The sequence below is a fragment of the Ictalurus punctatus genome, chromosome 6, assembly GCF_001660625.3.
Source record: "Ictalurus punctatus breed USDA103 chromosome 6, Coco_2.0, whole genome shotgun sequence".
Taxonomy (NCBI): Eukaryota; Metazoa; Chordata; class Actinopteri; order Siluriformes; family Ictaluridae; genus Ictalurus; species Ictalurus punctatus.
The window spans coordinates 28,694,575-28,722,537 of NC_030421.2; the positions used below are offsets into that span (position 1 = coordinate 28,694,575).

The 27,963-nt window shown below is 39.1% G+C and overlaps 3 protein-coding genes across 12 annotated transcripts; 2 read left to right on the forward strand and 1 right to left on the reverse strand.

Moving 5' to 3' along the window:
• Positions 1 to 4,628: 4,628 nt before the first annotated feature.
• usp37 (ubiquitin specific peptidase 37) lies at positions 4,629 to 21,125 on the forward strand. Its single transcript, XM_017469804.2, has 24 exons — positions 4,629 to 4,773; positions 6,076 to 6,309; positions 6,396 to 6,561; positions 6,680 to 6,774; positions 6,875 to 6,990; positions 11,065 to 11,142; positions 11,350 to 11,438; positions 11,578 to 11,671; positions 11,809 to 11,964; positions 12,049 to 12,180; positions 12,267 to 12,390; positions 13,527 to 13,732; positions 14,270 to 14,387; positions 14,636 to 14,715; positions 14,817 to 14,981; positions 15,170 to 15,217; positions 15,315 to 15,447; positions 15,633 to 15,840; positions 16,672 to 16,832; positions 16,947 to 17,007; positions 17,127 to 17,242; positions 17,344 to 17,413; positions 17,588 to 17,726; positions 19,043 to 21,125. Exons 2-24 carry the CDS (start codon positions 6,136 to 6,138, stop codon positions 19,122 to 19,124), a joined length of 2,811 nt encoding a protein of 936 aa, XP_017325293.1. The 5' UTR covers positions 4,629 to 4,773; positions 6,076 to 6,135; the 3' UTR covers positions 19,125 to 21,125.
• On the reverse strand, positions 20,336 to 24,650 carry ybey (ybeY metalloendoribonuclease). Of its 7 annotated transcripts, none has more exons than XM_053681088.1 (5): positions 24,516 to 24,650; positions 23,323 to 23,479; positions 23,112 to 23,243; positions 22,969 to 23,037; positions 21,036 to 22,275 (listed from the first exon to the last, which is right to left on the reverse strand). In XM_053681088.1, exons 2-5 carry the CDS (start codon positions 23,356 to 23,358, stop codon positions 22,099 to 22,101), a joined length of 414 nt encoding a protein of 137 aa, XP_053537063.1. In that variant the 5' UTR covers positions 23,359 to 23,479; positions 24,516 to 24,650; the 3' UTR covers positions 21,036 to 22,098. The 7 variants fall into 7 exon arrangements, with proteins under 7 accessions (XP_017325301.1, XP_047011856.1, XP_053537063.1 ...); XM_053681090.1 differs by having other exon boundaries at positions 24,471 to 24,559; XM_053681089.1 differs by lacking the exon at positions 24,516 to 24,650 and adding an exon at positions 24,131 to 24,228.
• LOC108266459 (spermine oxidase) lies at positions 23,520 to 27,805 on the forward strand. 4 transcript variants are annotated; one of them, XM_017469808.3, is made up of 4 exons: positions 23,520 to 23,650; positions 25,955 to 27,153; positions 27,251 to 27,434; positions 27,592 to 27,805. In XM_017469808.3, exons 2-4 carry the CDS (start codon positions 25,973 to 25,975, stop codon positions 27,709 to 27,711), a joined length of 1,485 nt encoding a protein of 494 aa, XP_017325297.1. In that variant the 5' UTR covers positions 23,520 to 23,650; positions 25,955 to 25,972; the 3' UTR covers positions 27,712 to 27,805. The 4 variants fall into 4 exon arrangements, with proteins under 4 accessions (XP_017325297.1, XP_017325296.1, XP_017325295.1 ...); XM_017469807.3 differs by lacking the exon at positions 23,520 to 23,650 and adding an exon at positions 23,863 to 23,921; XM_017469806.3 differs by lacking the exon at positions 23,520 to 23,650 and adding an exon at positions 24,646 to 25,866.
• The last annotated feature ends 158 nt before the right edge of the window (positions 27,806 to 27,963 follow it).

Genomic DNA, 27,963 nt, shown 5'->3' on the forward strand with positions numbered 1-27,963 from the left:
TTTCACTCATCACTGAGTCAGCAGCTTTTCCTCCTGTAATTGTGCATGGATTACTACTGTGTTACTAACCATACCTTTTTAAATAGAATATGCCCAGCTGTTGTATTAAAGATGTGCCTTTAAATACATATAATTGAATTCTGGTTGCTTACATTTATTTAGGTGTGGAACTCCACTGGCATCTAGTGGGTAAAGAGTTATAGTCATGCCCTGGAGGAGCAATATAATCCATCAGCATACATCAAAAATGAAAGCTAAACTGAAAGCAGGTGCAGAACAAAGGCTTTTCATACTTATCTGTCCTCTTTTTTGACCAACCAACCAAGTGTTCCAACCTGATATCCGACTTTAACTATGCAGGGTGCAAATAAATGCAGGACAAAGAGGCAAAACCAAGGGCTGTGAACACGCATATACAGCATACACATATCTTATACATATTTCCTTAAAACATCCTTCTTATCTAGAATCTCTTTATATTAACTGTAAACTGTTTTATGCCAGATTATTGGAAACAGCTGGCAGACCAGATAGAAGGAAAAGGGAATACATGGACTCCCTACATGACTCTTGGAAACTTATTCATTCATTCATTTTCATTTAGCGGATGCTTTTATCCAAAGCAAACTACAAATGAAACTTATCAGTGGAAACCCAGTGAAGGAAAGTTTCCAAGTACAGATAACATGTCACTTGTGCCAAGGCAAGGATTACTGCTGGAGCATTGCAACACCAAATGGTTCTTTGAAATTCTATTCACACTGTGTATTTAGTCTATTTATATAGACTATATAGACTATTTTATAGACTATACAGACTAAAAGTTAAAACCATTACAACAGTGAAGCCATTGAAAGGCTACAACAGTGCTTCTACATCTCTCTTCTGTTCTCACATGCTTCATATCCTTTATAACCATCTCAGTCCCTAAAATTAGGAGAACTACAGGTCTTAACAACTACAAGTCCCAAAGCTATAGTCATACAGTCATGAATGTAGTCATAAATGCCTTGCTGGATATCCTTCAAGGCATTTCTCAGTGACACAGGCAACAATGAACTTAAACCTACATTAGACAGAGCTGTAGCAGGTGAAATGCTTCCTGCTGACTGTGCTACATCTGAACAATCGATGGAGTATATCTTTCCTAATAGACAGGAAACAGGTGGTGTGTCTAGGAAAACACATTAGACAACATGACATTTTGTACTGGCACAACACATGGCTAGATGCTTTCCCTATCTTCTCAGAAGACTGAAGATCATCACAACTACAACCCCAGTAGTTGGGGATTCTGTGTAAAATGTAAATAATAACAGAATGCAATGATTTGCAAATCTCATAAACCCATAGGTTATTCACAATAGAAGATATAAAACACATCAAGTGTTTAAACTGAGTAAATGTACCATTTTAAGAAAAAAATTAAGTAATTTTGAATTTGATGGCCGCAACACATCTGAAAAAGTTGGGACGGGGCAACAAAAGGCTGTAAAAGTAAGTGTTACTAAAAAGAAACCGCTGGAGGAACATTTTGCAACTAATTAGGATAACTGGCAACAGGTCAGTAATATGATTGGGTATAAAAAGAGTATCTTAGAGAGGCAGAGCCTCAGAAATAAAGATGGGATGGAATCTGGAAGCATATGTTGCTCTAAAACCTGTATATACCTTTCAGCATTGATGATGCCTTTCCAGATGTGCGAGCTGCCCATTCCATAGGCACTAATGCACACCCATACCATTAGAGATACGGGTTTATCAACTGAGTGCTTATAAAAAGCCGGATGGTCCCTTTCCTCTTTAGTCCTCTTTAGTTTAGAGGGCCATGGTTTACAAAAATAATTTAAAATTTCGATTTGTCTGACCACAGAACAGTTGTCCATTTTGCCTCGTGCCATTTTAAATGAGCTTTGGCCCAGAGAAGACGGCAGCATTTCTGGATCATGTTTACATATGGCTTCTTCTTTGCATGATAGAACTTTAACCAGCATTTGGGGATGGCACGGTGAACTGTGTTCACAGACAACGAGTTCTGGCAACGTTTCGGAGCCCATGCAGTGATTTCCATTACAGAATCATGCTTGTTTTTAATGCGGTGCCGCCTGAGGGCCCGAAGATCACAGGCATGCAATATTGATTTTCACCCTTGTCCCTTGCACACAGAGTTTTCTCCAGATTCTCTGAATATTTTGATGATATTATGTACTGTAGATGATAAGATATTCATATATATATATATATGAGATACTCAGTCTTCGCAATTTAATGTTGAGGAACATTATTCTGAAATTGTTCCACAAATTGTAGATGCAGACAACTTCATAAACCTCTGTCCACCTTTACTTCTGAAAGACTCTGCCTATCTAAAATACTTTTTATACCCAATCATGTTACTGACCTGTTGCCAATTAACTTCCAGCTGTTTCTTTTTTGCAGCACTTACTTTCCCAGCCTTTTGTTGCCCCCCGTCTCAACTTTTTTTTAGACTTGTTCCCAGCATCAAATTCAAAATTACCTTATTTTTTTCTTAAAATGGTACATTTCCTCAGTTTAAATATGTTATATGTTTTCTATTGTGAATAACATATGGGTTTATGAGATTTGCAGATCATTGCATTCTGTTTTTATTTACATTTATGTACATTTCACACAGCATCCCAACTTTTTTGGAATTGGGGTTATATATTGGTGCAGCTGTTTTTCCTGATGTAGGATCCTTTGAACCATCTGTGAATATGTGGAGCATTGAGGACTATTCCTGATCTAAATACTGCTGTACAATAACCTCCTTGTGTGTACATGTTTCATTCCTAACTTTATATTGTAGATGGAAATTTACTTGAGCCATGAGGAACAATCAGGGTGGCACATTTGGTACTACAATTGTTGGACTAACTGAAATGTCTGTAATTCCCAAATTCATAGCCTTGTTATTTGCTGTCCAACTGAAACTTCTTATATTATTATTCCCATACTCTCAGCACTCTTGTAGTATTTCCTTAACTGGGTGTGTCTCAGATTGTCCTTTCATATGAATCCAATAGTTCATTGTTCTTTTAGTATTTTCTTAACTGGGTGTGTCTCAGAATGTCCTTTCATATTAACCCAATAATTCATTGTTAATTTTAACTTGCGCATACACATGGGTATTTCTCCCACATCCACTTGCAGCGCTGTTATTTGAGAGGATTTAAAAGCACCACAACATATAATTAACGATTGTGCCTGTACTGTTTCAACTGTCCTCATGAAGTCTAATGATGTAGACGCATATATTATATATCCATAATCCAGTACTGACCTGATCAATGCACTACATATTCGTTGTAAAGATTTTCGACTAGCTCCCCATTCCATTTCTGCTAGAAATCTTAATAAATTATTACTTTTTTGATACTTATCTAATGCTTTCTGAACATCAATCTTAAAAGTCAGCCTAGAATCCATCCATATCCCTAGATATGGCCCCAGGAAAAAGGTGGATACTTTCCTCATAGACATTCATTGGCCGCTGGATCATATGTCAACGTTGCGGCCATATTGGTCCCTGCAACAGTAATAAGTCTCAGCTTCTATTATAGTTTATATTATAAACTAAATTGCCCATAAGCTAGATTTTCCTCTACACTACCATTTTTCTCCAAATTTTTATGAAAAACTCCTCGCTTCGACTTACATGTTGTGAATCTTACTGTAGTTAGTTGGCTAGTTAACTTTTCTCACACTGTGAAGGTTTCCCAAAGAGAGACAGGTGAGGAGGCAGAGTGAAGGAGCTGTAGGGAAAGTTTTTCCACAGGTGAGTCCCCCGTGCTGTGCAGTGAGCACTTCAACCTGGAGGACTTTGAGTGGACAGGTCAGACTGTCAGGATTAAAGATGGAGATAAACCAACTGTCTTCAGTCTCCTCACTCATCTCCAAACAGTAGGTGTATCGATAGGCTATAATGCTTTAATAGGCTATAATGATTTAATAGCTTGTCATCAAATCGTGGCTCATTATTATTATCATCCCACAAATGTTATTACCACTGTAACTGAAAATGTTTTACCGGATCCATAAGTGATTATCTTATAATTATTTTATATATACAGTAGTGGTCAGTTATTAGTACTTAAAGATACACTATTTAGATTTTTTCCCTAGTATTTCAAAATGATCAAGCTTTTGTTAAACAGAATTAAAGGTTGAAGACAGAAAAATCCATTTCCACAATGAAAAATCCATTTCCGCAACTGTATGCACATTTCATGTAAATTTCATTATATTTATAGGGACGTCTCAGCATTTATTAACCAAGAAAAATAAGCCAAATCTATACTTAAGCGTGAGTTCTCGCATTTCCTTACAACAATGAATAATAAAGTCCAACTATTGAGATTCTAACTAACTGGAAACAGAAACCATTGAAATGGTTTGGGAAATATATCGTGCTCTTTATCCAGAAAAACCGCAGCTCCCCAATTTACTTGTATTTGTTTATAGGACAGTCTTGCCCGGATCAATATGGCGGACGCGTCACGGTGACTTATCGCAGCAACGAGCCTTCTGTGTATGTATGACTTTTCTCATGAGCGGCAGAAAACTCGCGAGACCGGGGTCAGGTTTTCTCGCCGCCTATTTCCGGTGTGAATTTTCACATTCCCGCCATTACTCCAACAACAACATAACGCTGGGCCGTCACCGCCGCATGCCGGTAAAATTTAGTCCAGGTTACATAGCGAGATCATTTGGGAGAGTTACTCGGGCTTATTTTTTTACGCGTGGAAGGAGGTAAGTAATTATTTTTAAGCCAAGCAACCGAGATCAATTTCCCCCTCAAATTACTAGCAAGCAAATTAAGCACCAATGAACCCCTTAGCTCGAAGCTAACTTCTCGGTCTTCTCTAAGGATTTAGCCTAGGGAGCTAACGCTAAGGGCTAAGTACTCATTCGGGATTTAAGTTCTGTCTCTGACACAGTGCCACTTTTGACTGAATTTCTTTAGCCCGGATGTGGCGCTTATGTACACATCGCAGATCATTTTCTCACTAGTTGGTTGACAAGCGTTTGCTTGGTTGATCAAAAATCTTCATAGCAAAATGTTCTTGAAGACTGTATGCCTTATATGCTCTAAGTGTGGAGTTAGCAAGACATCAGGCAGGTGTTTTTTAGTTAGTTGTCTAAATGACTCATTTTATTGTATGTTCGTGGAGCAAATTATGATGAAATTTGAAGCCTACAAGAAACAATGTTTACCTCGGTTTCATAATGGGAACCGGGGACGTTACTCGGTCTCTCCGTTGTGCTACAACGTAACTAGTCGGCTTGTTCTTATACTTTTGATAGTTTCATTAGTGTATTCACGTCAGTTGCGTGTAACAGCTTTATACAGTTCGTAATTCATTACATAAAAGCAGCACAATGTTATTTGTGTGAATGGACTCGACAAAAACACCAACATCCAGTTGAGCAGCTTAATGTTAACTGTTTTTATTATTTATTATAAGTGAACGCTTTTCTGTTATGGGTTTGATATTTTTGAAATGTTTTGTTCATCCCTTTTGAGTTTGAGTATAGTCACTACTAGGGATGGGCGATATGGACTTAAAGCTATATTATGATATTTTCTGGTATTTATTGTGATGATGATATCAGTGACGATATAAATACAGTACCATGCACTGCTGTTTTTGGCTACAAGTGATAACTGTGATCTTGAGAGCTTCAGAAACACAAACATTGATTGAAAAGTAAAACTGATTTTCTGTAATCAAACCAGTCCCAGATTGTAGATGTAGCTCCTCGTTTAGCGATTAAACCCCTTCTTAGCTTCACGTACGCCTTCCGTCGTACTTGTTTTCTGCGAATGGGTCGCAGAGTGTCGCATACAGAAATACGTCCTCATCTAGGCTTTATCGTTACTGTCGAGGGAAGACTAATTGTTATTGTGGGGAGAATTTCTACCGGTATATCGCAAATAAGATCTCGCCCATACCTAGTTACTAGGAACGTTTGCTCAAATACCGTCGTGTGAGTATTTCATTGCTGGGCTTTATTATTTGTATCTAAACCCCTTTTCTCTCTATTGTTAAGGTGTTTTTTTTGTCGAGGGACACTGGACTCATCTGTTCATCTGTCCACTCCGCCGCACTAATGGCTGTTGCATTGCCGAAACTGAGCAGTGGTGGTGCTGTCCGCATCCGCTTTACCAGCCTGGACGTGGGCACGACCAAATGGAGAGAGGGCGTATTTGAGGTCCACGAGAGAGACAACAAAAGCAATCTGGTGTTGAAGTTTAGCAGTGGTGGCGCACCAAAACATTTCCAGGTACAGATCTCTGACGGTACGTTTCGGAGTGCACGATCGTAATCTTTTATTTTAGTACGCTGACATGTTTATTGCTGTCTTTACAGTTGAGCCACAATGTGAAGAATGTTGTTTTGGGGCCCATCCACAGTCAAAACCGCTTGTCGTTGACACTGAAGGACTCAAGTGTTGTCATTTTGGAAAGATTGCCCATCACGGTCGCCAAAAAACTGAAGGAATATCTGGAGATGATTAAACAAGGGAAGCAAACAGGTGTGTTTAAATATGTGGTGCAAATTAGTTTTATTTGTGTGGGTTTTTTTTTTGCTTTTTAGTTTTAGATGCTGGAAAAAAAAAGAATTTCTTCACCACCATTTATTTATTCATTTAGCTTATAAGAGAAATCAGGGAAGTGCCAGTTTTGGATTAGTTCTTGGGAACCGAACACCACAGAATGACCCAGGTTTATCTTCATCAGAAAAGCAGGTATTGCCTATTTACTCACTGTTTTTGAAGGCAATACATGTCTGTTACTACCTACTGGTTTATCCATCTACTCGTTTTTCCCCCCGTCTGTAATGTCAAGATAACACCACGCAGGTCGAGTTTGGACAACAGAGAAGAGAACACACCACGAAAGCCTCTTGGGAGTCCAAGCAGAGTCACATCAACACCTGTTCGTGGTGGACTATCAGAAAACAGGTTTGTAGTGCTCCCTAGTATGATGTCAAAAGTAGGTCACAAAATACAAAGGCGGTTACTGTAGGCCTCCCAGGCTATCCTTGTAGAGAGGAAACATTGTCAGCCCTTCAGACGTGAAAACTAACCATGCTAAATTTAGTTTTTCTTTTGTTTACATTACTGTTAATGTATTTCTCAATTTAATTGATTCTTCCCCATTTTCTCAATAATTCAATCTTGGCCAATTCCTATACTCCAGCCAGCTCTCCCCTATCTTATGACGGCTGCCAATTAGGGAGGGTGAGGGCTAACATGAACTGCTGCTCATGCTATGTTGCAGGGCAGCATAACGTACTCTGAGGAAAGTGCTATCTGCCCTCCTTAACGTGTAGTTGTATGTGAAAGTTTGGGCAGCCCTGGCTAAAATGGCATATTTTAGTTATCTAGTTGTATAGTCTCTGCACTTAAAGGGGTCACAACATGATTTTTCAGGCGCCATGTCTCGGAGATGCTGTGTGTTTCGGTGAAAAAGCAAAACCTCTTTGTTTAGCCTTCCAAAAACAGTGGTTTCTATTTATTTATAAGGCTGTTCCTGAGCAGTACAGCCCAAATGTTTGCTTGTGCACAGCGCATTTCAGAGTTCAGCTTCCTGAACCTGGGCGAGTACAACGCAGGCTACACACGATGGCTGCTCCTGAAAAGTGGGGCGATTCCCACTTTGCTCAGACAATCGTGCGCTTCTGTGTTGTAGCTCAGTTGTAGACCTCTGCTAATGTGCTAGCTAAAGTTTGCTAAGTTGCCTCAGTTTTTAAAAAAATGTTTGTTTGTATGTTGGTGGTCTGACAGACGTTAATTGTAGCTGCTGTTGTGATTGTATCTTGAAACGGTTTATATAAATCGGATCACAACAATCTTAGCTTTACAAAGATATCGCATGAGTACCGACGTACACGCAGAAGCTGTGTACAGCATAGTTAGCCTTGGCGGCAGGGTCAAATTTACATCATATCTGAAAGGTAAGAGAGTTACAAACTTACCCTTGTGAAATGTTCTGCTCGAGTAGTGTTTGCAAACTTGCTTCCGCTTGATCATCCATTTTTTTTGGAATCAGACTCGAACTGATGCGGTAAACCGGCGACATGTTGCTTAGTAGCTTAGAATTTCTTTGGAGGCTAAGGCTAACCCAAGGGGCATTACTTTTCAGACACACCCATGAGGCTTTCAGCAAATCACAACGCAACCGGTCAGCTGGCCAATCAGAGCACTCTGGGCTTTTCGGAAGGAGGGTCTTTGGAGAAATCAGAGCGTTTCAGGCAGCCTGGAAACAGAGGCACTACAATAATGTACATTATTTGACAAATAATGTGTTTTTTAAACATTAAAGCATGCTTACCTATTTTATTACACCCTGTAAACAAAATAATGAGCGTTTTAAAAATTTCTAAAAATCATGATATGACTCCTTTAACTTGTTAGGTGTAAGATGACTTGCTAGGCAGGTCAAAAATTGTCATTACGAGTAATGAGTAATAACGAATAAAAAAAATTCTCATTCTTCAAACCTTGTGCTAACACTCAACAACCATGGGCTTCTCTAAGCAGCTGACTGAGGATCTGAAAATGAAGCTATTTGATGCTTACAAAGCAGGGAAAGGCTATAAAAAAACATATCAAATTCCACTGTCCAAAATGTCAGGAGCACTGTTCTACTTTGCAGCGTTACTTGCACAAACATGGTCTGTATTCAAAAGTCAGCAGAGGGAAGTTTAACCTATGACCTCATCACAAAAGTTGTCTGATGTATGCAAAACAGAATATAGATAAGTGAGAGGCATTTTAGAAAGAGCTGTGGACTGAAGAATTAGAAAATAGCCACCAAAGTTGTATTTTAAAGAAAAAAAGGATTATATTTGGTGAAAGGAACACCTTACCAGTTGTTAAGAATGGGGGGTGTATATGTTATGTTTTGAGATTGAGTGACAGTGGCACAGGAAACACTGCACAGCTAAATGGAAAAATGAATTCCAGTGAATATGAGCAAATTCGGAAAGCATCTGTGATGCAGTCAGTCAAGACTGAATCTGAAAAGATTCGCTTTGGTGTGGATCTGTGCTTGCAAGATTGCCTAAGAATATATCAGAACTAGGTGAACTGTGAGGGGAGACGTAGGTGAAAATTTATTAAACGATAGATAGACTGCTAGCTGGCTATAAAGTGTTTGCAAGCTGTGATATCTGCCAGAGGTTGTGTCAGTGAGTAACTGACTTAGGCTTTACAAGCTTGCACAAGCCACAGTTATGATTAGATTGTTTTCTATTTGTGAAGTTTGTCGCACAGAAAGTAATTGTGCTTAATTTTGTGTGTATACATACTTTTCACGTCAAAGACCAACAAATTATGTTCTTTAGCCGTGTTCAAAACCTTTGCGTACAACTGTGCATGAGGTCAGACACCCATGACTGGCACCTAATGTCTTCGTGATTGACTGGAGAATTATTTTGCTTTCTTGAACTCCTGGCTATAGATGGCACTGTTGGGATTTGGACTTCTCTGGTTGAATTGAACGTATGCTTTACTGTTCTGCAACTCGGGTGCCTTCATTTTAATTTCTTATACTGCCATCACACCACCAGCTGCTTTGAGATTATCTTTATTATATATGTTCTACAATTGAAATAACTGTCTTTGTTTGTTTAGAAAATGGTATGATTGCATCTCATTGCTGTGGAAGTGGATCACAGAACTTTTCACAGCATTCATCATTCTTATTAACTCATGTCTGCTCCTATAGAAATGCATACAGTGCCCTCCACTAATATTGGCACCCTTGGTAAATCTGAGCAAAGAAGGCTGTGAAAAATTCTTTGTTTAACCTTTTGATCTTTTGTTTAAAAAAAGTTCACAAAAATATGCTGCTCTCATGGATATCAAACAATTGCAAACAAAACACAGGTTTATCAAAAAAGCTTTAAATATCAGTGTGCGACAATTATTGGCACCCTTATGAGAAATATATTTGAAGAACATTCCCAATGATATTTTAAATTTTTAGTACACCTGGGTGACTAGGAACAGGAAATTGTTCAACCATGACTTCCTGTTTCACATGGGTTATAAATATTGAGGTAACACGTGCTGAATTCCCTTAGGCATTCATAGCAGTGGGTAAGACCAAGGCATATAGCTGTGATGTTCGGCAAAAGGTTGTTGAGCTTCACGAAATTGGAAGTGGCTATAAGAAAATAGCACAAGCATTGAAAATGTGCATTTTCACCATCAGTTCAATAATTAAGACGTTCCAGTCAACTGGAAATGTTATGAATCAACCTGGAATTGGATGCGTGTCCAATTGTTTATCAGTGAGAACAGAGTATTTTTGTGAATTTCTCTTTTTTTTTAATCAAAAGGATAAACAAAGACAGTCCACAGTCGCCTTTGCTCATATTTACCAAGGATGCCAATATTAGTGGAGGGCGCACTGTACAAGGGAAGGACATTTCCATAATATAAAATAAATGGGTATTTTAATAGATAATACAGCTGTATATAGCACATTATGAAAATTTACATTCTGGGATCAATGTGGTACTATGTTGTATCGAGTATGATAATCAAGGAATTTTCTTTTTTGCATACTAATTCTTATATTCACAATATCTAACTACTTTCAATTATAGATAGTTTGTCACATGCAATCTGACAAGTACTGGATTGTAGACCGGACATGAACTTCCTTTCTTTTCTTTTTTTTTTTCTTTTTTAAATAAGTAAATTACAAGTTTTTGCACTCTGCTAGTTTTTCATAAATCCAGTAGTCTCTGCCGATTCCAGTTAAATGTAAGTTACGTGTTATCATTTATACTTTTAGCATGGAAGAGTCCAGTGCACTGATGTACACTGGAGTTTTTGTTGTAGTTTTTCTTTTTTCCTTCTTTGCCTGCTCATATTTGCCTGTTAGCAATATTATTAGCTTTGTAAAATGTGGTTTATTATACTGAACAAATTGATAAAATTATGGTTAAGTATAACGAATAATTTTTTTTACACCGTACAAGGACTTTTCACAACTAAGCTTGTGGATGTGTTTCTCTTCAGGAGTGAGAAAAGGAAAAGGTTGATGAACTCTGATACTGATTTAACCGAGGACTACCCCAAAGAAAATGACTCCTCTAGGTAGTGTGTGCTTTCAAATTGCGGATAGCAAGATCTACAAAACCATTTTCATTGTTGCTCAGATTTGAGTATGTTTAAATATTTAGTGAATGTCATTCCTAGTACTTAATGTCAATTTCTGCCTTAACTTCTGTAGACATGTCCACAAGTACATATTGCTCTTATGTTAATTTTGGCACCCAGGTCTAATTAGGGTTCTCTTTTCAGCAACAATAAGGCAATCTCAGACACTTCCCGGAAGTTTCTCCACAGTTACAAAGAAAAACAGAAGCAGTCCGAGGAGAACAGGGCTTCAGGTTGGTGCTTGTTCACATGTTATGGTCATTGCAAGTCTATCTGTTTGCTTGGCAACTGTTTTTTTTTTTATTTTCTTTTTTTTTTTCTCCCCCCCCCTCCTCTTCATGTTTTGTCTCTGTGATGTTTGTTCCTAAGCAGCTCCCCTTGGCTCTGCACCCCTTCAGCCATCATCCTTTTATGGCAGTAGAACAGGAACTAAGGATTACACACAAACACATTCGCTACTGGACAGGTAAATTAGATTTTAATTAAAAAATAAATAAATTACAATTGTTTTACTGTCAAATGCTAGCCTTTATAGTTCAGGGTATTATTGTGTTAGAAAGTACATTCTTGCAGCATTGAAGAATAAGCTGTCCTTTGCTAAAGGCCTGCCAGTACAAACCAATCACCTGCAGCTAAAAGAAGCCTGGTGTTGCCCAATCACTCCACTCCCTTTAAGAAAGTCCGCTCATCTCTGGATTATGGAGGATGGAACAAGCTGAGGCCCTCTGCTCTTACTCAGCCTCAGCCTCCATTACAAGGGTGAGTCTCCTTCAGCTCCCTCACTTTACCAATTTCTTGAGTTTCCACTTTATTCATAATTATTTGCAAATCTGTCTACTTTAGATTCTCCAACCTGGGAAACACTTGCTACATGAATGCCATACTGCAATCACTGTTCAGCCTGCCGTCTTTTTCAAATGATCTGTTGAAACAGGGTATTCAGTGGAAGCGGGTTCCTATGAATGCTCTTCTGAGGTACTGTTACCTTGTACAGCCTTTGTTAACTCTTTATGGCTGTCGCAGACATCCTGTGTTACAATTGCTTGTGTTCTCTCCATTAGGCGCTTTGCTCACTTGCTTTTGAAAAAAGACATTTCGACTCCAGAGGTGAAGAAAGATTTGCTGAGGAGGGTGAAGAATGCCATTTCCTCCACTGCAGAACGTTTTTCTGGGTACATGCAAAATGTAAGAAATTTTTTAATTTATTTTCTTTTGCTTTTTCTCTTTGCGTTACTTAAAAACATGAATACCCGCATCTTTTGACTGAAATTTAAATAGTGAGAGAAAGAAGTGTTCAGACAGTTTTGTTTTTTATGTAATATACTTCCAGTGCATATATTCACTTCAGATTTACACACGTAATGTCTTTTGACTTTTTACTTATAAATATGAACACAATTGTGTATTCTTAAGAATAAACACAGACATGTTTATAAAAATAAATAAATAAATGAATTAAGGGGAAAAGTATTCGGACACTACAAGTGACCAACATTAGTACTTTTTGCAAAGCTGATGTTGGCAATTACAGCTTTAAGACATTTGTGGTTATCTTTAGTTTTGGCCCATTCCTCTTGACAAATCATCACAATTCCCCAGGTCTACGAGAGTCCTTGTAAACGATTTGCAAAAATGTTCCAGATGTAACATGATCGTGAGGGGATTACTTGTGCATAGCACTCGAGTCAATCCACGGGTTTTCAATAAGGTTTCGATTTGGGCCTTTCCAAAACATTGATCAACATTCTGTTTTGTTGACTTGGATTTGTGAAAATTTTCTTCAGCTGTCTAACAGAGGCCTGCAGGTTTTTTGCTGAAATAGTTTGGTATTTGGAGCTGTCAATGACTCCCTCTATCTAGAGTAGAGCCCCAGTCCCAGCTGAAGAGAAGCAGCCCTATAACACAATGCTGCCACCACAATGCTTCACTATGGGTTTGGTGATCTTTGGGTGATAGGCTGTCTTTTCATTCCAAATATATCTTTTACAATTTTGCCCAAAAAGTTATACCCCTGGTTCCTGATTTTATTAGACCATAACATGTGTTGTAGATATAGATCTATCTTTTATTTGTTTTTATGTAAACTTTATATATAAAATATTTTAATATAGGGTCCCAATGCCTTTTTCCAGATCCTGTTTTTTTTTAAATTTACATCTTTGTTTATATTTATGCACATGTACTTTTTTGCTAATATATATAAACTTAAAAAGTCGAAAGTCATTATGCTTGTAAATTTGAAGTGTTGAATTGAATATTTGATTTGTTTGAAAGTAGGCAAGAATATGCCTTGCATCAGTGAGTTAATTCTTTGCTTCCAGGATGCCCATGAGTTCCTGAGCCAGTGTCTGGATCAGCTAAAGGAAGATGTGGAGAAGGTTAATAAGAGCTGCAGGATCGATTCTTCAGCCTGGGATGAGCCCCAGGGCACGCGACTTACAGAGGAAACGGATACCTCACGCATATACACATGTCCTGTTACTGTCAACATGGAGTTTGAAGTGCAACACACAATCGTTTGCAAAAGGTGGGAGGTGTTTGGTGTTAAATAGCTCAGTAAAATTTTTCTTTCTAACTTCTGCAACCTCTAAACAAAATTTGCCAGAAAACTGCATCAGTTTAAGACATTTGTGTTTGTAATGTAATTGCTAATCAGTACAATCATGTCATAGTGAAGGTTGGGGAGGGGGACCACACAAATTTAAATGAAAACTAGAAAAGAAGTTTGAGAAATAAATTGGTAATGATTGATTTGGTTCAGAATAGCTTTTTGGAAGAAACCTTTGCATTCGTTTTTGCTACTACCATCTTCGATTGATATTAGAGGTATAAAACAAGAATTTTTTTTTTTACTATTTCTTTTCTGTGCAGGGCTTGGATTTTGTAAATATGGCATTAAAAGGAGTAATTCAACTGGAAATTGCTGTAAATGTCTGTCAAGTTAATGTTCACTTTTTGAAGACTGACACTTTATACTTGTTAGTTTTTCTAGACCCCTTCCAAAGCGCAAAACAGAACTGGATTAATTTTCCGTGTTGTGTTGCTCTATCCACATGAAACTCAGCTGTGGGGAGGTGATAACAAAACGTGAACAGTTCAATGACCTGTCAATTGACCTGCCTCGCAAAAAGAAAACCCTTCCTCTAAGATCCATCCAGGATTCACTGGATCTTTTCTTCAGGGTAGGGTTCTATGCCATCACTTGCATTAGAGAATTTAAAAAATATTGCAGAAAATGTTTCATCCTCCATAACACTTTAATTTAATTTAAAAAAAAAAAAAAAAACAATTTTTTTTTTTGTACTGCTGTATTCCAGTACTCTGGAATGACACAAGTGTAACAATTTTCTCGCATCAAATGGTTAGATAATGTTTTGGTGTTTAGGTAGTTATCTTAAACTTATTTGATTGTTCTGACCATTTCTTCTAGATGGAAGAAATTGAATATTCGTGTGAGAAATGTAATGGGAAATCTGCGAGTGTGGCACACAAATTCAGCAGACTTCCCAGGTAAACTATATATTTACAATCTATATGAATATATTTATCATCTAATTTTAAGCATTGCTAGAACACAAAGCTTTAAGTTGTCTTCATCTGCTCTTTCTCAGGGTGCTGATTCTTCATCTGAAACGGTACAGTTACAATGCACAGCTGTCTCTGAACAGCAAGCTGGGGCAGCAGGTCCTAATTCCAAAGTACCTCACTCTTCTCTCCCACTGCACAGAGAATACGCGACCCCCTCTCAACCTGGGCTGGAGAGTCCAAACTGCCTTGTGAGTATCCGAGCATCAGTTAGTTTAATACTTACCAATAGGCTGTCTTGCAGGCATGTGCCATGTTTCACAAATTTACTCTAAGAAAACAACTGCAGTGTAAGATTTGTACTGCGTTAGTATTGGGTTCACACTTTTGGTGTCTTGTACTTGAATTTCTATTATTTGTGCTGTACTTTTCTTTATAGGTCTAGAACACTGAAAACGGCACAATCTGTGAACAACTCTACGCTACGGTGAGGCAACAAACCTGCAATTTTTTTTTCTCCCTTTACATAATGCTTGAAACTAAGTTGCTTATGTTGCATTAAACCTCGAATACTGTTTTCACAGGAAAGGTTCAGTAAAGTGCGAAAACACGGGAAACATCACATGTGACTCGGACAGCGAAGAGGAATTGATTCGGAAAGTTAGCCACAAACGTCGTCTGAGTGAATGTCTCACAGATGATGACAGGACAGAGGAGGTAAGCTAACGCACAGCCGAATATAACGCTTTACTTCCAGTTAAATATGTTGCTAGATCGTAGCTATAGATTGTGTACATAGGATATATAGGGCATAGTTATTTCTTTCAGGTTGTGTAGACACTATCTTGTTCCCAAGTGTCTTGGCCTTTTAGTGATTTTAAAATGGGTGTCTTTATGTCTAGCTGCAGCAGAGTAGTCCCATGGATCAGTCAGAATTCACAGGCATGAACGATGATGAAATGCTGGCTGCAGTTCTTGAGATGAGTCGTCAAGATGCTGGCCCCAGTATCGATGATCCAACTAGCAGCCCTGACACGGGGTTTGGAGATACAGATGCTCAGGAGCTAACTCAGCATTTGGAACTTCTGGAAGGAGACAAAACCTCTGGAGGTACAGAGACTGTGCAATTTCACTGCCAAAAATGTATCTAATGCTTTGACATAGAGTGGTGCAGGGGTGATGTATGCCAAAACCTGGGAACAAGTTAGCATTTTAGCCCTTCTGGTTGGTTTTTTGAATGGGATTTTAGTTAAATATGGTCTGCGGTGAACACAAGCTCGACATAAAATACACCAGTAATACCCCACTCATGATTTTTAAAGCTATTACATGTATTGAAAAAGGCGGTTGCTAAATAGGACTACAGACGTTGGTGACATTAAATGTAATGCGACGCCACTAGCTTTAGCAGAAAACCCATTCAACGAAAATACATTTCCCGTTTGTCCACGTTACCTTTTATACCCAGCAGAGTAAATCCGTATTATGGAAAATGTTTTAAAATCAAGTTTGGAAAAGTTGTCGGAAGCTTGGTGGTGGTGCCGTTGAAGTCGAGCGACCGTGGTGTAGTTCATTCATAGCATACGGTTAGCTGTTTATTTCTGCCGATTGTATTTAGGCTTCAAACTTTATAAAAGTTGTGTTCGTTTGTGAAAATTATCTTGATGCACAAAACATGTTGGTATTGTAAACTTTTGTTGATCACAGAGTTTATTTTTTGCGATCATCCAAAAGCTTATGTGAAAATCCTATTGGGTTTTTGTCGAAGGAACCAGTGTGATGCTAACTTCCGGGTTCCGGTACAAAATGATGTCATCCCTGCACCACTATGTAGGGTGTGAGAATGCGAGATTTGAAGTTGAGATTGTGTAGTACAAATGTTAGTACCTTACAGCTGGATGGTTTGTTGTGCACAAAAACATTTGTGGTCATGTAACTTAGACATGCTGGGCTCTTTGGACCTGACCATGGATGACAACAAAGAGAACCAGACTCCAGATGGTGGCCAGGGGGAGTTGGACTGGGCGCAGCAGTACAGTTTGGACCAAGAGCGTGAGGAGCAGGAGTTACAGCAGGCCCTTGCTCAGAGTCTACAGGAACATGTATGTCTTTTTTTACCCTTTTGACTCATCACTCACATGACTCTTACTGTTTGGTGTTTGATACAAGTCCTAAGTAGAAAGTACCAAGCCTATATTGATTTGCTGTGTGCACAGGAGGCAAGGGAGATGAGGGAGGAGGATGATCTGAAGAGAGCAACAGAGCTCAGCTTGCAAGGTAGAGAAGTACTGAATAAATAAGATTGTTGTTAAGATGGCCTGAATGCATGCTCAATATTCAGCATGAGGAATTATTATTATTTTTTTTCAATTTACCTGATGTTTTGACTCTCCCAGAGTTCAACAACTCTCTTCCTGATCTGCTGTGCTCCGATGATGACTCGGGAAATGAGGATGCTCTAGAAATGGAGTACAGTGAAGCAGAAGCTGAGGAGTTGAAAAGAAATGCTGAGGTATATGTTCACCAGTTACAAACACCAAATTCCCCTCCTGCTTCAACCAAACAAATGATTATTTGTGATGATAAGTGGATGACACAGAGTTTTTGCTGCAGAGTGGAGAGCTTGCCAACTCCTTCAGGCTCATCAGCGTCGTCAGTCACATCGGCACCAGCTCATCATCGGGTATGAGCAACCTGTGCCCAATTTGGTTACCATAGTAGTGTTAGTCTGTTTTCTGTACTATACTAGTATATGATAAGCTCTCATAAATTATGTCAGCAGTCCTAATATGCTTTCACAATGGTGCGGTGAACATATTCTCAGCATCACTAAGACTATTTTACGTCTGTTGTTCAGGCCACTACATAAGTGATGTTTATGACATGAAGAAACAGTCTTGGCTCACCTACAATGATTTAGATGTGTCCCGTACACAGGAGTCCACCATTCAAAGAGACCGAGACAGGAGTGGATACATATTCTTCTACATGCACAAGTAAGGCTTTGCTCAAACACCCATTATTTCATTAAAGAGTCACACATTTTTCACTTACAAAGCAACTCCTGTGTACAAACACCGTCTGTCATCTCCAGAAAGACTCTGTTATTTATTGTAGACAAAACATATAAACTAGTATTTTGGTCATTTCCACACCTTAAATTCTTGACAAAATATGCAAGTCCATTAATTCCTGGGAGAAGATCACAACTTTATAGAACACTGTGTTTGCGCGCTTGAAAAAAACCTGACTGCAAAAGGTTCTTGGCTGTTCTGTACAACACGTTTACCATTAAACGCCGTAATCCAGAGTGAGAGTCAGTCTCATACAAAAGACAGTGCCGTTTTTGCAGTATAGTGTCCCGGTCACTATACTGGGGTGTTAAGCCCCACACAGACCACAGGGTGAGTTCCCCCTGCTGGACTCACTAATACCCCTTCCAGCAGCAACCTTAGTTTTCCCCAAGGAGGTCTCCCATCCAGGTACAGGCCAGGCTCAATGCTGCTTAGCTTCAATGGGAAACTAGATGAGAACTGCAGGGAGATATAGCTCTGGCATGCTCATGGCAAATGTAACCTATTGAATATGCTCATTAAGCTGATTTTGTCAGTGAAAAAAGGAGTCGTGGCCAGGGTGATTAGAAGAGCATACACAATAAATAAAGCTTCCGACTGCAGTGTTATATGGTGTTGGGCTTCAGTTTTATGTTAAACATATTTTACTCGACACTCAAGGCATACTACTACTAAGCATACGAGTACCAAGTGTGGGCTGCATTCAGAAATACAACAATGTATAGAAAACTATGTATGCAAAAGAGAGGAACAATCAGCCTTAAGGAGTTTGGAAGTAACAACCCTATGTGCACACATTATGAAATAAAAACCTGCATCTGTTGCTATATCTTGGTAGAAAGTGAACTAAAAATATCCAGTTTTCTGTTTTTGCATTAATTGCAGTAAATCTCCCATGATTTACCTGACCTATGAAACTATTATAAAATAACATTACTGTAAAACCGTGCCTCTTTACAAGGCCTGATTTTGGGTGTTCTCTCCATAGTGTTGTATTGAAAGTGTGTGTGTTGGGTAGACAAACAAATACATGTGATTTGATGGTGTGGGAATAAAGTAATAGACGACAGTTGATTTTGCACTTTAAAGACAATGCAAAACAAAAGTCATAATGCTGGGGTTGTCCGTTCACATGTATTTCCCAGATGCTACAATGTTTCTATGTTAAAGCTGTTACGGACCTGCGTTATTTTTGTGTGCACATGGGCCGTGACGGCATATTTCTGTACTGTCTTCAGGAACGTGTTTGAGGAGTTGTCCGAGTTGGAGAAAGCAGGAGGAAGCACTGATGCTAGCCGCACAGTTCTGCAACCTTTATAAGTAGCTTTGTACATCAGGCTTCAACTGGAGTCCTGTGCTGTGGCGATGAACGGATGAGCTTAGTCTAGGGTGGAAATGACACCTCCGTCCAATACTACTGATCACCCCACACACACACACACACCTCTTTCAGGCACTTTCTTCTATTTTTTTGTTTGTTTTCTTTTCCTTTCTGTGAGACTCTGTTTCTGTTTCTAGAGTGTCTGATATTAATGTCCATGTAGATATAAAGGTTTATGGCAGAAGGTAAACAAAGTAATTCAAATTAAGAAACTAAGCATTTTGGGTTACGGAAAGGTATGACGTTTTTCTGTTTTGCCATTTATTTGCTGAATATTGCCTTCAATAAAGTTCCTTTAGTGGAGAAGGAGACTTTATGCATTAAATTCAGAGCAAATGTCTGAGGGTCAGGAAGTTTGTCCCTCTTGAGCAGTTTCTTTTACAAGTTTTCCAAAATTCTTTATTGAATCTATTGAATATAAAGATTTATTCTTGTATGTTTGAGTGATGTTGGGAGTCTGTTTCATGTTTTATATGCAGCTAAAAATGTGGTGCAATATTTAATTTGCCTGTTGGCTTTTATATGTCTGTCCTATAGCGATGAGTGAGTGGGAGGGGAGTACCAGTTTCTATTCACAGCTTTACTGATGACTGTTTATTGCTATTTTAATCCTATTTTATAAATACAATACAAAAGTTAAATGACTGTAGATTTTTTTTTTCCTTTTAAGAAGATACTCATGGAGGATTCTTTGGGACCCTCTGATTAATAGAGATATTTCTTGCCCCTTCTACATAGAGCTTTCTGTTGTGGATGTTGCACAGCTAGTTTGTGTATGGTCTTTCCTCAGAAAGAAGATGGAAACAATGCTTAAGCCTTTAAGCTATTCCTGTGAGGTCAGCACATGTGAATATTTATTTCATGACCTTATAATTTACGCAAGTCCTTGTCTCTGGTTCTATTGTCTCCTATTTTACTATGTTCAGTAACTTCATCTCCAGAACATGTACTTAAGCTTTCTGTTATCTTATGTGATTTGCATACTAACAATAGTGACCTCTGTATATTTTTAAGGTATGGTTCTCATAAAAAGTGATAAACTTTAGTTGTTCAGTCATTGGCTTCCTCGAGCACATTTTAAAAATAAAATTAATTTATAAAAGGAACACAATTGTTTGTTAACTAAATCACACTTTAGTAGCACAGTATGTTGGATGGATGTGATTGTCTTTTAATCTTTGCTTTCAAGTCCAGTGTCTTCAATGCAAGCTTTCCAATGTCACCCGTCTCCTGTGCATCTTTTTGTTAGAGGCTCAAGATGACTGCCGGTTAGTCTGTTGAACTCCCGTAGGACGTAACTTTCTTTCCGAAACATCTGTCAATAGAACAATTTAACATGTAAAATGTTGACCTTGTCAGACTCATTTCTTGAATTATAGAACAGGCACTAGTTGTCATGTTTTTCAGTGTGACCAATTACTTTGTAACCTGCCATTTATGATTCACTTGTACTACAGTGCTGTTGAATATTCAGTTCTAACAGCAGCTCTGACTGTAGTTCCAAGTAAGTTTGCAAGGCAAATCACAGGTTAATATTATGCTCACTCATTTCTGTAGTAACAGCTCCTTCACGGGGATATGTATGGTGCATGGTCCACATAATCTACGGCTATAAACATCAAATACGTGCTGTTATTTAACCAAGAAATGTGTATAATCAATAGGATAGTGTTCTGTAACAGTAAGTTTTCCCACCATTATTGTTTTCAGGCCAGCTGCCTTTTTGGTTTTTCAGTAATATGTAGGGTGTTTTTGGTCTTGGTAACTTGACCGTGTATAGCTGCTATAATGTAAGTGATGACAGGAGCTAACTCATATGTGGACATTCCACAACATTAAATGTAACGGTTTTAAAAGCATGACCTGTCATTCATTAATAAATTAATTCGTTTTCCATCTGCTTTTCCTGGTGCAGTTGTAGTAGTAGCAGGCTGACAAGGTCAGTCCAGACTTCTCTATCCCCTGCAACAGGTTCTAGCTCTTCCTGTGGGATCCCAGACCAACTGTGACATAATTAAACAGCAGGTACTTTATCTGCCCCAGTGTCATTATGGAGTGGGACATGACTGATACAGCTCTAGCAAGACCCAAATAGGGGGCATCCTTGTGAGGTTCCCAAACTACCCCCCCCTAACTCCTCTTGATTACGAGAAGCAACGGCTCAGCTCTGAGGCTTTTCTGTATTGCATGGCTCCTCATCCTACACCTAGAGTACACCTAGCAACCTTGCAGAGGAACCTCATTACTGCCACCTTTTCCTTGCGATTTAGTCTTTGGTTATTAGCTATAGTTCATGATTCTAGTTTAGGACAGTGATGTAAATTGATTGGTAAACAGGGGCAAGCTCTCTCCTCTCACCTGAAGGGAGAATCTCACTTTTCTGGGTGAGAACTACAAGTACATCTCAGAAAATTAGAATATTGTGAACGTTAGTTTTTTTTCTTCTGTAACTTAATTCAAAAAGTGAAACTTTCGTATCTTCTAGATTCATTACACAGTGAAATATTTCAAGCTCTTTTTGTTTTAATCTTCATTACAGCTTACAGCTCATGGAAATAAAAATTCTAGTATCTCAAAATATTAGAATAAAGAACTTATAATAGAGAAATGACCTGAGAAGTCAGCTAATTAACTCAAAACACCTGCAAAGGTTTCCTGAGCCTTTAATCACTCAGTCTGGTTCAGTATGCACACAAACAATCATGGGGAAGAAGAAAGTAAATTTTGCATTTCATTTGGAAATCAAGGTCCCAGAGTCTGGAGGAAGAGTGGAGAAACACAGAATCCAAGTTGTTTGAAGTCCAGTGTGAAGTTTCCACAGTCAGTGATGATTTGAGATGCCATGTCATCTGCTGGTGTTGGTCCTCTGTGTTTTCTGAAGTCGAGAGTCAGTGCAGCGTCTACCGGGAGATTTTAGAGCACTTCATGCTTCCATCTGCTGACGAGCTTTATGGAGATGCCGAGTTCCTTTTCCAACAGGACTTGGCACCTGCCTACAGTGCCAAAACTTCTAGTAACTGGTTTGCTGAGCATGGTATTACTGTGCTTGATTGGCCAGCCGACTCGCCTGACCTGAATCCCATAGAGAATCTATGAGAGATACCAGACTCAACAATACAGACGAGCTGAAGGCCGCTATCAAAGCAACCTGGGCTTCCATAACAAACACCTCAGCAGTGCCACAGTCTGATTGCCTCCATGTCACGCTGCATTGATGCAGTAATTCATGCAAAAGGATTAAAACCCCGACCAGGTATTGAGTGCATAAATTAACAAACTTTTCAGAAGGTCAATATTTCTGTATTATAAACTCTTTATTCTAATATTTTGAGATACTGGATTTTTTTATTTCCATGAGATGCAAGATATATGAAAGCTCCACTTTTTAAATTAAATTACATGGGGGGAAAAAAATAATAAACTTCCACAATGTCCTAGTTTTTTTGAGATGCACCTGTATAGCCTCAGACTCGGGTCCCCCCCCCATTCCAGCAGAGTGTGTGCATTAATAAACTTAAATCTGTATTTATTAGCAAATAACTGTGATACAGCTATCGGACATCTGGATGGTAATCCACCACACTGTCCTGTCATTGATTATTGTACTGTTACAGCAAGTCCCTATTTGTTTTATTCTTTATGTAGGCATGTTTAAACAGATTATATGTTTGCACTGGGAAAGAATCATAAATAACTCTTAGTAACTCTGGTGGAAGCTGTAAACATCCTTTAAAGCTTTGTCTGGAAGATTTTTTAAATCATGTGTGTCTTTGATTTTATTACCTCATCCCACTCCTCCTCAGTCTCATGTCTGTACCCAAGCAAGTGACAGATTCCATGTGCAGCTACTACCTGTTGGACAACAGTAGACAAGCCGTCTTGCACTCTATAATCTTTTACTATAAAATGAGGTTGAATATACTTACTGTGAGCGTTCCGTGAAAATCCCAGGATCTTTCTTGACACTGTTGCATTACATATTCTACTCCCAAGAAAATATCTCCTAAATTATACTCATCTCCGTGGAGGGCGCATGGGAGCTTGCCTGGCCTCAAGTCCTTGGGGGGAAAATCGCCTTTTTAGTTAAGGAAAGTAACCTTGGCATTTGAAAATGAGCATTATTTTGGGAGGCTTTACCTCATAAAAGGGGAATGAGAGCACATCTGTGGGCATGTTCTTTTTCCTGTAGATGTTGTTGATGTGTTGGATTTTGCGGTTGTCCACACACACGATGCCCACGTCAAATCTCTGAACGCCCAAAATGCGTTTCAGCGTCTCCACGTCTTTGCGCAACCTGGCACGTCGAATCGGAACAACGTTTTGCAGATTTCGCAGAAGTACAACCATTATAAAAAAAATATAACGAACGCGTTACTTTATATCTATTTAATGTTAGCATAAACCGGTGTTCACGGTGAACTGGTCATTACTCGGTATATTACTCATCCGCCTGGTGGCTCACAAGGTGAGTAACTGGATAACGTTCAGCTTTATGCATCTATTTTATAGGAATAAGATCTACACTGTATTAAAGAAAACAAACCTATAGCGCGTTCATTCAGTCAAAGGAAAAAACAACAACTCAACATTAACATTTTCAAAATCCGGCATGTTCAGCCGGCATAACTGGAACGTTTAACACAGAGAGTCTCGCACTTTGTTTCCGTCAGGGCATAAAAACTAGGGACCGGAAGTACGACATTTATTGCCTAATATTGTTGCCGTATTTTAAAGAGGTACCCCTATTTTCATTATTTTTACGGAGGTGAATGAAAATTGGTATTGTATAACTGCTCTTTAAAAAATGGATAGAAATTAAAATGTACTCGAATCAAAGCTACTGTAATACAATAACTATAAATTGTATAATAAGTATTTATCAGTCAATCTGTTGCAACCGCGAACCCACCAGAAGGAAAATAAATTTAAAAAAGAAAGCATTTACTTTGATTTGATAAACTTTCATGTGCCGGAACGGATCAAGATCAAGTTTGCATTGTTCTGGTACACTCAGTGTAACCGCTATTTCGCATTTCAGTCTTAAAAGAAGGATTGCTCGGCTTTGATCTGGCAACCCTGTTTAGAACCATTGAGTTGCCACATTGATGGAAATTAAGTTGTGCGAATAAAATATAGTTTTGATGCGGCGGATCCTCAGACACTTGTGCTGCTATGTAACTCCTCTCGTCCTCTAGATCTCCCTGATTCATCCGGAGATTTTTCTGCTTGAAGCTTCCGCACTTGTGATTTACTTTATGCCGCTGTTCACGGTCTCACGTAGATACCATAAAGAGTTACACTTCCCCAAAACAGCTTATCCGCAATCTCGCCCTTGTTTCAGTGGAAAGTTTGACCTGGGGCCTGTACTATGAAGGTAGTTGAACAAACTCAGGGTTACAGGATTAGTTTCGAGTTGACAAAAACCAAACCAAACCAATCAGGCTTTATTGGTACCAGGACGCTGGTTATCAGCATACTCTGTCAAGACTTTGATTAGTCCACTAAACGCGTGACGTCGGCACCGAACAGCCAATAGCGTTCAACATGGGGGCATGGTGTGCATACTTCCGGTAGAAGATCAAGAAATTATTATACGGAAATCTGAGGAATTTACCCCTACACTAACCCCAAAAAGCAACACCGTCGCGGCTGACAAAGCTGGGGAATATTACTGATTGTGTAAATGTGTAAATTGACTTTTATAGGCTCTCAATGAGAATAAACGGATTGAAAACTTATAACCCAAACATCTTTCATGTCATTTCATTTAATATAAATGTAAACTGTTTTATTTAAATGTTTCTCTGCGAAGTGCTCTTCTTACAGTTTGCGCTGGGGAGTTGAATTAGTTGTGTCACTTAGATGTCGCTTTGCTCACAGCTGATTGGTCCATGCCGGGTGTGGGTTCTCTTACCCAGAACATAACCTGCCCCGGAGCAGGTAAGGCTTGGAGTGTAAGTTACTATGGCGATGAACACTGGTCAAAGCTGAGCCACTTTCATGGTACCTTAAACCCAGGGTTGGCACGAACTAAACTGAAACTTACCTGGCTAACCACCTAAACCAGCTTCATTGTACAGGCCCCAGGATACTATAGACTTGTACCTTAGAGCTGCTGTTGTAATCATAAACACTGTCCTGTGCTTCCCGCAATTAAGGGCTCATTATATGCTCATCCTATCGACACATTTAGTTCTGTTTGCCTTTGTTTTTTATACAACTGTGGAAGAGAAATTATTTAGAATCCCATTATCGGGTGTCTCGCAGAAGAGGTTCCTCTTGAGTCTGGGTTCTCTTAAGGTCTCAGGGTGCTTTTCCTTTCTATTGTCATCTCTGGCTTGATCATTAGGAATTTAAATCTACATCTGGATTTCTGTAATGCTGCTTTGTGAGAATATCTGCTGTTAAAAGTGATATACAAATAGAACTGAATTGGATTGAATTCATGAGACATTTACATTTATTCATTTAGCACACGCTTTTATCCAAAGCAACGTACACATGAGGAAATGAGGAAGACAAAAAAGAAAGGGCAAAAATCAGCGGAAAGGGAACACAGATCATTAGCTATGATTATGTCATGAACCCACACGTTATTAGATATAGCTTACGGTGCAGTCTGTAAATTCCAAAGGTCATTTGCTAGAGAAGTACAAACAGTATTGTTCATTGAACACTTATGTAAGTACCATACTTTTAAGTTAAACAAATTACAAGTTGTAATAAATTGTATGCTAAGAGTAAACCTTAATTTCCATTTCTGCTATAGCTGCCTTAAATAGCGAGTATGAATACTGTATCCAGAGATGCCAAGATTGTGGTGGTGGGTGCAGGATTTGCAGGTTTGGCTGCAGCAGCCTGTTTGGTCCAGGCTGGATTTCAGAATGTCAAGATCCTTGAGGCTAAAGAGCGAGTAGGAGGAAGAGTTTGCACTACTAAACCATTTACAGAGAACATTATTGAACTTGGTGCTAACTGGATCCATGGACAGGATGGAAATCCTCTCTACCAATTAGCCAAAGAGCAAGACTTGCTGGTTGAGGGTATAGCAGCAAACAAGATGATGTGCGAGCCCCACTCTGTTAGTCCACGTGATTACTTTTTCATGGAAGGTGGGAAACAGCTTTCAACTAACACTGTTGATCAGGTGTGTCTCCTGTTCAATAAACTAACCTCGAAAGCCTTTGAGTCCGATCTGGAGGAGGAACATAGAGCCCTAAGTTTGGGGGATTATCTCGATGCGTCCTTTGCTGAATCACCTTTAGCTACCTCAAAATATGGATCAAAAATTTTTGAATGGTGCAAGAGAATTGAATGCACAGATGAGGCTGCTTCATCTCTATATGAAGTGTCTGCATCTCAGATTGGTTATTACATTGCTCTTGAGGGAAGCTTTTTTAACTCCCTTGGTCCTGGTGGTTATCAAGCAATTTTAGACATTCTTCTGAAAGCCCTGCCTTCAGGAACTATTCTGAGCAATACAGCAGTGAAGAGCATCCAGTGGGACTCTCAGGGGAACAAGGCCAAAGAAGAGAAGCATCCTGTAAGAGTGATCTGTGAAAATGATCAGATCATTCAAGCTGACCATGTGATTGTGACTGTATCTCTGGGGGTTTTAAAACAACAAGCAAGAACCATGTTTGAACCTGACCTACCAAAATCAAAGCTGGACGCTATTGAGAGACTCGGCTTCGGTACGGTGGACAAGATCTTCCTGTGTTTCAGTGAGCGATTTTGGCCAGAAGACTGTGAAGGAATCCAACTTGTTTGGGACGAGGGACCTGAAGATAAGGCAGTCTATAGCAGTCAAGACGAAGAAGATGCCTGGAAAATGACATGGTTTAAAAAGATCTGCGGTTTTGATACTGTGGCCCGTCACCCTACAGTGCTCTGCGGCTGGATCACAGGCAGAGAGGCTCTTCATATGGAGACCCTGCAGGACAGTGAGGTTGGAGATATCTGTGTAAGGTACAATATGTGAAATTATCTTTTAGAAATGTTACTATTGTTACCAGTTTATTTATAAACATTGCTGAAAAATTGTGCCATTTTTTTTCGTTCAAAGATTGCTCAGTTCCTTCACTGGCTGGCCTGTTCCTGATGTCTACCAAGTTCTGATCTCTAGGTGGGGTCACGACCCTCATGTACTAGGCTCCTATACATTCATTCCTCACTGGGTGAACGGGGTGAAAGAGCATGAGGCACTAGCAGCACCTCTTCCTTCTTGTAGTCGAGTCCCAGAGAGCAAGGTACAACTTTCAACTTTTTTTATTTAGCACAATATCAGTGTTACAATGTTGGAAAAACCTGTATGTAGCTATCTTTGGCTGAGCGACGCATACATTTCATACATATCTGACCAGTACTAAGTCAGATGATTGTATGTGTATGTGTGTGTGTTTGAAGCCTCTGCAGGTGCTGTTTGCAGGTGAAGCAACTCATGTGAACTTCTACACCACCACCCATGGAGCCTATCTGTCAGGGGTCAGGGAAGCACAGAGACTCATTCACCACTACTCTCATTAAGTGCTCTATCCATAGGACCAACAGTAATGCAGTGTTTTCCTTCCTGATGAAGATATTGTAAATTTGAAATAAACTGAGTTATATTTGAACCAAATTCTATTGCACTGTTCTATCAGTTTAGGAAATTCCATTACTTATTGATAGCTATTTGATTGAAAGTCCGGATTTTGATTCAGTGAAGGTCTGAATGATCCCAACTGTGATGCATTTTCCATTATCTGGATTGTAGACATGAGGTTGCACACAGCATAC

Excerpts from the sequence above, each read along its gene's own strand:
- usp37 (XM_017469804.2), top strand. The coding sequence starts at position 6,136 with ATGGCTGTTGCATTGCCGAAACTGAGCAGTGGTGGTGCTGTCCGCATC. Across the intron at positions 12,181-12,266 it reads CCTATGAATGCTCTTCTGAG|GCGCTTTGCTCACTTGCTTT; the intron begins GTACTGTTACCT and ends TCTCTCCATTAG. Across the intron at positions 17,008-17,126 it reads AACAGAGCTCAGCTTGCAAG|AGTTCAACAACTCTCTTCCT; the intron begins GTAGAGAAGTAC and ends TGACTCTCCCAG.
- ybey (XM_053681087.1), bottom strand. The coding sequence starts at position 23,532 with ATGGTTGTACTTCTGCGAAATCTGCAAAACGTTGTTCCGATTCGACGT. Across the intron at positions 23,244-23,322 it reads TCTCATTCCCCTTTTATGAG|GACTTGAGGCCAGGCAAGCT; the intron begins GTAAAGCCTCCC and ends TTTCCCCCCAAG. Across the intron at positions 22,276-22,968 it reads CTGAGGAGGAGTGGGATGAG|ATTCTCTATGGGATTCAGGT; the intron begins GTAATAAAATCA and ends TATCTCTCATAG.
- LOC108266459 (XM_017469808.3), top strand. The coding sequence starts at position 25,973 with ATGAATACTGTATCCAGAGATGCCAAGATTGTGGTGGTGGGTGCAGGA. Across the intron at positions 27,154-27,250 it reads GTTGGAGATATCTGTGTAAG|ATTGCTCAGTTCCTTCACTG; the intron begins GTACAATATGTG and ends TTTCGTTCAAAG. Across the intron at positions 27,435-27,591 it reads GTCGAGTCCCAGAGAGCAAG|CCTCTGCAGGTGCTGTTTGC; the intron begins GTACAACTTTCA and ends GTGTGTTTGAAG.